Here is an 11953-nt window from a genome sequence, read left to right as displayed (position 1 = left end):
TCACTTTGTCTGGACCTTACTTCAAATTGGTTCCTGATCTCTTCGTTCATTTCTTCTTCGGATGCCGATCCGTCACTTTTGTATCTTCTCCGCTGAAATCGTTTCCCCTTGCGTTTGTTGCCCCGCGTCGATTTCTTCTGCTGTTCGTAGCTTCCTTCCTCGTCACTTTGTGCAGTCCGCTTGCTATACTTGCTCTTCACAACTTGGTGCACACTAGGTTTAGGACTCGCTTTATGGTAACTCTTATCTTGACGGTTCTTCATCTCACAATTTCGTAAAGACTCTACACACCCGATAGTAGACAAAAATTCGGGGAAAGACTGCGCCGGTTTAATCACAAACACCTCGCGGTATTTCCATGGTAGTAACGCAGTGACGTCTGATAACAGATACGTTTCCGATAACGTAGGACACAATTCACGCAACTTCTGAAACTGTTCGATTGCAAACTGCTTCACAGACTGGTTCACCCTTGGGTCAAACTTAGTGTTCTTATAAGCTGCTAACTTGCTAGATATAACCTGAGTTGATTGAAACGTATCTAAAAGAGATATCTTGAATTCTTGGTAAGTCTTAAATGGCTTGGGTTGTAGTTTGAACCACGACTGTGCTGGTTCGTCAAGTACTAATGGGATGATACTTAATAACTGGGCATGGGACATATTCATAACTTTAGCTTCTTCTTCAATCTTGCTTAAAAATGACGATACCAAGGGACCGTTAAATTCACCTGAGAAGCGTGAAAGATGCTTGATATCACTCATTCTCAATAGCGTTACACTTCCACTGGAAACCTTTGAACACGGTAGTCCCTTATGGTTAATATTTTCTACGACTTTTCCTGGATAGACTCTTTTCTTTTTATTGGGTGTACCATTAAATAGTCGGTCCTTGTTCCAATTGGGCATGTTTGGCGATTCGTCATTAGACCACACAGAAATACTCGGTCGTCCATCTTGGGTTATTGAATTTTCTTCTGATATATTATGGTGTGATGATTCCTGTCTTCGGTGTTTTCTATTTCTACAACATCGTGAAACTAACTCATCTTGATTCGAAGAACCCTCTGAGTCACTGTCTGGGCTTGGATCAACGATTTTGTTCATTGGTCCCTCTGTCACTTTCGATGTTTTAGGTAGTTCAAATTGGTGACTAACCATATAGTCAAATTTCTGTTTCAAATTTTGGATTTGTAGTTCCTGTTCACCTTGACGTTTCTCAATTTCCACCTGATTTACTTGCACCTCTTCCATGTCCTTCCTCATTGTCTGCTGCTGATCCTGCAGCTCGTTGCTAGTAGTCTTCAGTGTTTCCACTTCAATATACAATCGACTGACACCTTCTTGCACTGTTTGCATGATGTGAGTTACTTCGTTTAATCCGGAGCGTAAGCCTGCTATCTGCACTTCTGTAGTGTCACGGCAATCAGATATCTCTTCACGGAGTGTCTGTAATAGGTTTTTCACCTCTTCTTGATTACTATTTAATTCAGACTGCACTAACATAATGTCGGTACTCAAATCCTGTTGTAATGACTGTAACTTCACTGCTGTGTCTTCTTGGAATGACTTGAACTGGTCACCAATTTCTTTGCGAATGTTTTCATTACCTTGTTGTAATGATTCCAACTTTACTGTTGTGTCTTGTTGAAATGAGTGTAACTGTTCGGCCATATCTTTCAGCAACACTTGAAGAATGTCCATGTTTTCTGTCGTTGTTTGGTTGTCTGCACTCGCCTCCATACTTACACTGTATAATTTACCACTTCTAAGCCTAATGTTGGCTTTAGTAACTTCGATGCACTGTTACACTAATACCGTTCCGATGTAAACACACTTATAGCACTAATTAACACGCGGATATGTGTGAGTTTTAAGTCTCATAATCTTTATGTCGCCGTCGGTAGATGACAGTTACAGCCCGTGAAGGTCACGTGCTACAACATGAGTAAATCAACGTATGAATAGACTGTAGCAGGTACACGCTGTTATACTCACCTTTTGCGCGTGATTAGCGTGTGATAATCTGTTATGGTAGTTCAGTGCAGAAACACCACTTACCTTGTTATAAATTAATGACTGTATTTGTTGTAATAAACTATGTACATTCCTCTACACATTTGATTTATTGGAATTACGCAGTTAGCTTACACAAGTGCATGTGCCATGAACTACTTGCACACTGTTCCCACTGTCACAAAAGTTTTACTCACAATCTTTACACTACTATATATTTGACAGACCATATATCTGACACAATCTACGTTGTCTATATTTACTTTTCACAATAACACAGTCTTCGTTATAGCCCGGAGAACTTAATACTTTCACTTTGCCTTTTTGCACATCAGTCGGCCGAAAAACCTACCATTCCTCTCTTCTTCTTCTTCCTTCTTTCTACCCGGTTAGTTTTTATTCTCTTGTTACCGACTGAGTATTGTCCTCACCTACGGGTGTAGGTGTACTGCGACAATAGAGTGCTCCACGTCGTCTTCTCCCTACCACACAACCTGCTTATTCTTACTTGATCCTAGTCAATATCTAACAGCAAGTATTTCAAATAGAAAGCAAAGGACTTCATTAAGCTTTATATATTGCTCTTGACACAAACAGATTCCTGATAACGAGGAGGCTGACCATTTGAAAAAAAGGAGCGTTATTATCTCCTATTCAACTAAAGTAACTTGTCATAAAATACATTCCATCTCTTTGTGCTCCACAGCAGAGTGGATGGCGAAATTGTCAACATCAGGCTAGGATGGACCAGGTAAATACCACTGGTAAATAGATCTTAAGCTCACAACACGTTTCTAGATTTACCATAAAACCTGAACTCATGCTCACCATGTCTTGTACAGTCATTTTCGACTCAACACATCCAAACTCTCGTACAAAAATATCGCCAGACTCTTCGTGATACATCTTCATGCTTGGATATGATCCAATTCCAGTGTGCACCAGTGGCGGCTGGTGGATGTTGATCTCGGGTGTTGCAGCACGGAGACAAAAGATAGAAACTGGATTCATTAATTAATCAACATAAATTTAGACGCACTATGTGATATCTGAACACTAAAAATTAGAACATATTACCCAATTCACTTCTTATTTAAATAGAAAATATTAAATTTGATTTCAGCAAATTTTCTATTAAAAACTCGTTAAAGCCAGGTATTCTCATTATCTGGTCCTTTCCGATGAATGCCAATACTGATTCTTGAAACATGGAATTCCCTTTAAAATGTTTTAATTATATTCAATGTGCAAAAATACCTTTTTCTTTCTGCTGACTTCATAGGTACAGTTAGTATCAATTTCAGAAGCTTTGTAGATTCACTAAATGATTTTCCTAGATTATTCGGAACTATTAATTCTAGCAAACTCTCATCCCTGGAAGTGATCGAAATTTATGTACAGCGTAGACTGAAAACAGTTATTGGCAGAAATTAGTGTTATATATATATATAGTAGTAATCGCCCCACTTGGCCTCACTCTCGATTATTCAATTTAGGTCTCCATGGACCATAATGAATGAATTAGGGATGCTTTGGCCGGGATTACGTCACCTATTGAAATTTTGCTTATGCTTATTCAGGGGCCATGAACGCTGGTACGAATGAATCAGAGGTACCTTGGTCCTGCTATGACGTCATTGAATTGGGAGTATTGGATCAGAGGTCATGATGATTCTTTAAAATTACTAAAAATATGGTCTTGATGATTCATTACGTTATGAAATAGTACAGGTTTACGAATGTTTTCGTTCCCTTTTATGGCATAAAATTTGGAGATTGTTATGCATGGACTAACACGGATGCAAATGAAATCTTTTAGTTTTACGTCCCACGCTTATGCCATTTAGGCTAAAGGAGATGGTGACGATAAGAAAGGAATGAAAGTGTGGGAGAAAATTGGAGCATAATGTTGCCCACCACAAAACTATTTTCGAGGTGTTTAAATCAGGGACCACATACAGCAGAGGTGAACGCTCTACCACTGAGCCACCGCACCTCTACTGGTATGAATGAATTAGAGGTAGTTGGTTCGATCTAATATGTTCGTTTGACGTCACTGAACAGGGATTTTTAGCTTGGAACTTATGATGGCTTGTTTCGTTTCCTTTTATGAGTATAAAATTTCCAAAACAAGGTTTGATTTCTTTCTTAATGACCTATTACATTATGAATTAGTAGACCTCAGTAATAGTATAAATTAGTATTAGTATTAAATGAAACTCGAAAACTTTGGAGTTCCTTTGTGGCTAACCGGTTAGCGTATGCGTCTTTAACGTGGGAGACCAGGGTTCGATTCCCGGCAGGAGCTCATGCGGTTCGGATTGTTATCCCTTTGATGAGATGGACTAACACTGGTGCAAATGAAATCTTTAGTTTACGTCCCACGATTAGGCTAAAGGTGACGATGAGAAAGGAATGAAAGTGTGGGAGGAAAACTGGAGCATAATGTTGCTTACCACAAAATTACTTTGAACCAGGGACCCCATACAGCAGAGGTGAACGCTCTACCACTGAGCCACCACCTTCCTTACTGGTGCGAATGAAGTAGAGGTATTTGGTTTGAGCTAATGTGTTTGTTTGACGTCGGGCAGACCCTATTTCACTTTTGGGACCCCACACATGGACCATAGCGAATGAATTAGAGATGTTTTGCCCCGGGATTGCATTACCTATTGAAAGTTTTGCTTAGGTTTACTCAGGGGGCAGGGATCACTCAGGACACATAAGATCACATTGATTTACATCAGGAGTTGGGGAGGAAGGGAGGGGAGTATCGCACCTCGTACTCTTTGATGAGTATAAAATATTAAAATTTGGACGTTTTTTAACTTATCCTATTATCTTTCGCGAGACATTTTCGTTGTATAATAGAGTACAATGATTTATTTTGGGAGTTGTCGTTCCCTTTGGAGCCTTATTACGTTATATGGAGGCGTATTTAAATATTCCCTTAAATTTGATAAGCACTTTGTGATCTATTTTGTTCCGGTTCAGGGGTGAACATGGATACCTTGGAATCGTCCCGAGTTCGATTCTTGGAAATGTTGAATTTAATGTCCCCTTGAAACGATGATGAGAAATGAGAAAACATCATAAACTTACTTGCTTGCGGATTGAAGCAGAGACCTCACACATCAGAAAAAAAAACGCTGAGCCATCATGCCAACTTCAGGGCGAGCAGTTTTGCGTATGAAAAAGAACATGATCAGATTATGTTACATTACACATTTCTGCTCGTTGTTAAGCATAGAAGTTTGTTATTGTGAAATTGCAGCATGTGCTTTTACTACATCAGCATTTTTCTCATCTGACGGACTTTTAAAGCTCAACTTTACATTTATGTCAAAGACAGTTTCGTAACATATCGATGAGTGTTACATTTTTTTCAATCAAGTTTAAGGAAAATGAATCACATTTTAGATGTGGTAATTTGAATGTCGTAAGAAACTAACGAGTCAACGGTATGATGTCATTATCAAAATTGCGATACTAGATGTCGTAACGATTGATGTGTAAGGAGAAAAAACGTGAATAATGTCACAACCAATCAGATTGCTTCTTACATCACGTTTCGGCTCATGATACATGATGAAAGCTGTGTTTTCATTGGTTCTCCGTGATGTCATTGATTCATTTCCTCGTTTCTGATTGGCTGATAGTGTTGTCACTTTATAGTTGAACCGTTTCAGATCTAAATAAAATTCTTAATTTTCATTTTCAAGTCCTACTTCCACGAAGATCTTGAATGAACGTAGGTGTACCTCTAGTGACAGCGTGACTTTACTCCGTTCCTTGAATTTGAGGTAAGTATCAACCGCGTTTCTTAATATCAATGGAGTGTTTTTGCATGAGGATAACATTGTTATCACTGTTTTTTATTTAACATGAATTATTTTAGCAAATGGAAGAATAACTTGACCAGGGATCGAATTAGGAATCCCACACATTAGAAGTAAGCACGAGAAAATTGTTGATTTTGGTTTAGCGTCCCTTCAGTAGTGGGGTGCTAGGAATACAGCTTAATGTTGCATTTGAGCGCATACTGGGTGTTGAACCCGGGCCAGAGTTGCGTAACGCTAACCACTTAGCTCAGTTTCTGAAAGTAAACAAAGAAACTACGCACGAATTTGTTCCCTACAACGTGAGACGTGGACTTGCAGTTTAATGTGGGATCTGATCTCCCGCCGAGTCTTTCTTGTCTTAGCTTGAAAAAAAAAGCAAGCGCATGAGATTTTGTTTTCGTTTCATGTTCGTCATACGTTTTAAAGTTCAGTGTCAGAGGAAAAATGCTTACTACAATGATTCTTTCAGCACAGTTAGAAAAAACAATTTCATTCATTCTTTTTATCACTACAGAAACTTAGGTCATTTACATGTTGATGTTGGTCCGGGTTTGATTTCCAGTATGACGACAATAAAACGTTTCAGTAGTAGAACTATTTGAGATATGATCATTCTTTTAGGATTGATCGTGTAGTCATTTTGATAATGTAGTGATCTCTGAATTCAATTTTAATTCGTGCTTTTTTTTTCTCTTTTCGTTTTAGATATTTGTTTTTCTTTGCCTATTCCTTTTTTGCTTACCTTACCTTTTTCCCTATTTGAATATGGCTACTTCTGGCTTTACTGTCTTGCGAGAATTCAATAGACATTATCGGCGTTTTAATCTTGAAGGACGAATGCTGGAAATTCAAATTAATGCTCCGACCAGTGGCACCGATATTGTGGAGTGGGTTCAGACCTCCTTTCAACAGATGTTGGATTACTTATTGGAAAACGTCGACGAATCATCGATGGTTGGATTGTCGATTTTATCCCACGATGAGAAGAACAAACCGTTTTATCTATCTTTCCGGCATGCAAGTAATTTGACACTGGAGACTTTATGGGCTTCCTTTGATCGCATCCTTCAAAGTAACGATAGTTTTCTCATGAACGAACCGTTCATTGTCCATTTTCATCATGTGGATGTGCCCCGTGGATTTGGATTGGTGCGTCGAGGTCTTTTATCAAACGACGAATTATTAAAACGCAAGAAAGGCATTTTACGTGTAAAAAATACCGACAAGAAATGCTTGGCTTATGCAATTGTGATTGCTATTGGACTAAAGAAATATAAGAATACAAATAAGAAACTGTACAGACAATATCACAACCAGAGAAAGTGTGTTGTTCTCCCAGCCGTACATGAACTTTTGTCCAGATCCTCAGTGAATTTAGAGCATGGGGGATCCGTGGAAGAATTACGACAATTGCAACGCTACTTGACAAATTATAAACTTACCGTATACACCAGTTTTTCCGGAGAAGATATTCTGTATGAAGGGCCTGGTGGCGAAGACAAAATTCCAATCAATTTAATGTGCATCAATTCTCATTATGACATCATCACGTCATTAACGTCGGTTTTTTCTACTAAGTACTATTGTGCTGCATGCCATAAAAAATATGATCATCGTATTGCACACGTCAAGAACTGTTCGGCCATGTGTGAGAAATGTTTGCAGAAACCGCCATGCAGTAAGACCAATACGGAGAAGCAGTGCCCAGAATGCAATCGTGAATTTTATGGTGAAACATGCTATACAAATCATCTGACTGTACCATACCATAAGGGCCAACCAATATGCAAGATGGTGAAACAGTGTGCCAAATGTCTACGCATTTATTCGTTTGTCCATACAGGGGAAAGACAACATCATTGTACTGATTATTTTTGTAATGTGTGCCATAAACACGTTACGTCTACCCATCAATGCTACATGAAGCCTGATACGACTCAATTAAAACCTGGAGTTCCATCAGTGTTACATGCCAAGAAAGCTATGATTGTCTTCTATGATATCGAAGCCACACAGGATACTTTCTTCGATGAAGACACGTTCATTCATAAGCCCAATTTACTGGTGGCCCAACAAGTATGTTACAACTGTGTTCAAGATGAGATATACATCATCCGTGTGAAGTTTGTGGACAGCGGGAACATATTTTTCAAGATGATCCGATCAATGCCTTTCTTGCGTATTTACGTCAACCACGACCCAACATCAAACTTATTGTATCTTTGGCACATAACTGTAAGGGATATGATGGTCATTTTATTCTTAAATCTTTAGTGGAAGAACATGAATTGAAACCTACTTTGATCTTGAACGGAGCAAAAATTTTAAGCATGAAAGTGAATCACTTATCGTTTATTGACTCTTTAAATTTCATGCCAATGGCTTTAAGTAAATTATCCAAGGCATTTCATTTACCCGCGACCAAAGGATATTTTCCACACTTTTTTAATACTGCTGCAAATCAAGCGTATGTGGGAAAATTACCGGACATCCATTATTATGGTGCAGATGAAATGAAAGTGGATGAACGAGAGAAATTCATGACATGGTATAACGAACACCAGAACGATACGTTTATTTTCCAAGAAGAATTGGTGAACTATTGTGTCCAGGACGTCAACGTACTTCGAATGGCTTGTATATCTTTCATGACCACTTTTGAACAAGAAACTCACGTCAATCCTTTCCTGGAGGCTATCACTTTGGCGAGTGCGTGCAATTTAGTATTTCGACGAAATTTCTTAAAACCCAATACTATTAGCATTCTTCCTGCACGAGGATACCGTCACAGAAACAATCAGTCACGGATTGCTTTGCAGTGGCTTGCCTACATGGAGGAAAAAGAGGGCCATCCAATTCTACATGCGGCCAAAGGTAAAGAAGTTTATGTTGCTGGTTTTCATCTGGACGGCTACTACCAAGATCCTGACACTAAAGAGGAACACGTGTATGAGCATGCCGGCTGTTTTTATCATGGCTGTCCTCTATGTGTCCCTACAGGCCGTGATCAGCCCATTTATGAGAACTCCGAAGAAACGATGAACTATCGCTACGAGAGAACACAGCGTAAAATGAAGTTATTACGATCCATGGGATATAAAGTACATGAAATGTGGGAATGTGAATTTCGTCAAGTGTTAAAATCCAATCCAGCATTGGCCTCTTCTTTAAGCACACATCCTTATACTAATAAGACACCATTAAATCCAAGAGACAGTTTCTATGGTGGCCGCGTTAATGCCATTAAATTGTATCACGTCGCAAATGAAAATGAAGGCGAAGAAATAAAATTCTTGGATATCGTCTCCCTGTATCCTTATGTGAATAAATGTGGACGGTATCCAATAGGGCATCCACGAATATATCTACAGGGAGATCCAGAAATGCCCGACATTCAAACTGTCAACGGATTAGTCAAGTTGAAGATTTTGCCTAGCAGAAATGTGTTTCATCCAGTACTTCCATTTCGTTCAAATAAGAAGTTGTTGTTTCCACTTTGTGCTGCCTGTGCCACAGCATTAAATCAAGATTCTGAATGTACACATTCGGACAGTGAACGAAGCCTAACAGGAACATGGGTGTCCTATGAAATTCAAAAAGCCATTGAACTTGGGTATCAAGTCATTGAAATTTACGAAATTTGGGATTACGACATCACCGTATATGATCCAGAAACCAAGACTGGCGGATTATTCAGCGAATACATTAACACATTTTTGAAATCGAAGCTGGAAGCTTCTGGATGGCCTGCCAATTGCGTCACCGAAGAAGAAAAGCAGCAGTATATCCAAATGGTACAACAACGGGAAGGCATAACTTTAGATGCAGCAAATATAATGACAAATTCAGCACGTCGTAGTCTTGCAAAACTCTGTTTGAATGCCTTCTGGGGACGACTCGCTATAAGAGACAATTTCAGCCAAACGACCATCATTAACGACCCCAAAGAACTGTATCAGAAATTAACTGCTCCAGATATAAAAGTCAACCAAATTTTACCTGTTAATGATTCGTTGTTATACCTTTATTGGCAGTATGAAGATGATGTTCCAGTACAAAATCACAATGCTAATGTTGTCCTTGGAGCATTTACAACGTGTCAAGCTCGTCTGGAACTCTACAAATATTTAGAACTGCTGCAAGAAAGAGTACTATATTTCGATACAGATTCCGTGATATTCACGCAGCGACCATCACAGCCCACAATAGAACCAGAAGTATTTCTTGGTTCAATGTCAAATGAACTGGAATCAATTGGACCAAAAGCATACATTAAAAAATTCGTGTCTGGTGGCCCAAAACAGTACGCCTTGGAAATCTACAACCCCGACACGAAATCAACCAGTTATGTATGCAAAATTCGTGGATTCACACTCAATTATACTGCAAGTCAGAAGTTAAATTTTAATAGTCTGGAGCAAATGATCATAAATCAATCGAGTGAAAAAATCTCCATTAGCACGCCGCACAAAATTTACAGAACCCACGATCATCATCTTGTCACAAAACCTGAAGAAAAGAAGTACAGTTTCAACTATAAAAAACGCCGATTAATACCAGACACATACGAGACATTGCCCTATGGGTATAAAAAAGCCAGAACAGAATAACAGCCATATTTTTCCCTAATCCCACCAACATCACTTCCCAAAGACGGGGCAAAGAATCAACGCAACACGGGACATGCTTCAACGATGCACGAGCGGAAACAAAACTCAGATGACATCACCTTGCAGAAACCAGTGGAGAAAAAAAAGGAATTCAGGTACGTCACATTTGCGTTTCTTTTTCTCACCTCACTCTCTCTTGATCAGTTAGTTCGATGTTAATAATCTGTTTTTCTTCTTTCACAGGAAACAAAATAAATATTACCATGTATATTCATATGTTTTATTTTCTCTTTACAGAATTTGTACCCGTCACGGACACGTCTTCCTTTGAAGAAAAAAGAAATTCTGTATTCATTTTCACATGCTAAAAATAAATGTACAAAAACATGATTCTGTGTTTTTATTTCACATCCTAAAATCAAATTCTTTTTCCTGTACTGCGATTTCAATTTCTTTTTTTCTGAATCAGTTTACCGGTAAAATAAATCAATGTTTTACGAAAAAAAAAAATCAAACTAAATTTTTGTTTCAGAAAATTTTTTGTGTACGAAAAAAAAACTGATTCAGAAAATTTTTGTGTACGAAAAAAAAATGTTTTCAGAAAAATTTTTTGTGTACGAAAACAAAATTCTGTTTCAGAAATTTTTTTTTGTGTACAAAACAAAAACTGTTTCAGAAAAATTTTTATGTACAAACAAAATTCTGTTTCAGAAAAATTTTTATGTACAAACAAAATTCTGTTTCAGAAAAATTTTTGTGTGCAAAACAAAAATCAGTTTTCGTCACGAAACTGCTCCGACTAAATGAATCGATTCATTCTGATAGTGTTGGCAACACTGGAAAAATTTCGGTAAGTATCGCTCAGACCCTGAGTTACAGCGAACACAACTAGATTCGAACCAACAACCTTAAATGTCTGATTCATCTCTAAATACAGCCAACTAAACAATAAGATTATGTGTATACGTCAATGCTTTGCACTGAGTCAACAAGGTTTTCTTCAAGGTCAAAGTTGCACACGAAGTAAAAAAGATGACAACGCAGATCTTCTATCTTTCTATATGAAACATAAACCTAGTATAAACTGCTCGCACTGAAATGTGTAATGTAACATAATCTGCTCGTCTTCTTTTCATACGCGAAACTGTTCGCACTGAATGGAGTACGGCGGCTCAGCGCTTCAATCCACAACGAAGTAAGTTTATGATGTTTTCTCATTTTTCATCATCGTTTCAAGGGGACGTTAAACTCAACATTTCCAAGAATCGAACTCGGGACGATTCCAAGGTATCCATGTTCACCCCTGAACCGGAACAAAATAGATCACAAAGTGCTTATCAAATTTAAGGAAATCATTTTAAATACGCCTCCATATAACGTAATAAGGCTCCAAAGGGAACGACAACTCCCAAAATAAATCATTGTACTCTATTATACAACGAAAATGTCTCGTGAAAGATAATAGGATAAGTTAAAAAACGTCCAA

General features: G+C 38.3%; 1 protein-coding gene across 1 annotated transcript; it reads left to right on the top strand.

Annotated features, from left to right (window-relative positions):
* The first annotated feature begins 1861 nt into the window (after positions 1-1861).
* LOC145664750 (uncharacterized) lies at positions 1862-10857 on the top strand. The gene is made up of 3 exons (XM_081731645.1): positions 1862-1865; positions 9374-10622; positions 10765-10857. The coding sequence occupies exons 1-2, from the start codon at positions 1862-1864 to the stop codon at positions 10465-10467; spliced, it is 1098 nt and encodes a 365-aa protein (XP_081587771.1). The 3' UTR covers positions 10468-10622; positions 10765-10857.
* Positions 10858-11953: the final 1096 nt, after the last annotated feature.

This window comes from Thermobia domestica, chromosome 11, assembly GCF_964235325.1.
Source record: "Thermobia domestica chromosome 11, izTheDome1.hap1.1, whole genome shotgun sequence".
NCBI classification, from domain to species: domain Eukaryota; kingdom Metazoa; phylum Arthropoda; class Insecta; order Zygentoma; family Lepismatidae; genus Thermobia; species Thermobia domestica.
The sequence above is the reverse complement of the archived record's forward strand: the minus strand, read 5'-3'. Positions and strand labels throughout refer to the sequence as shown.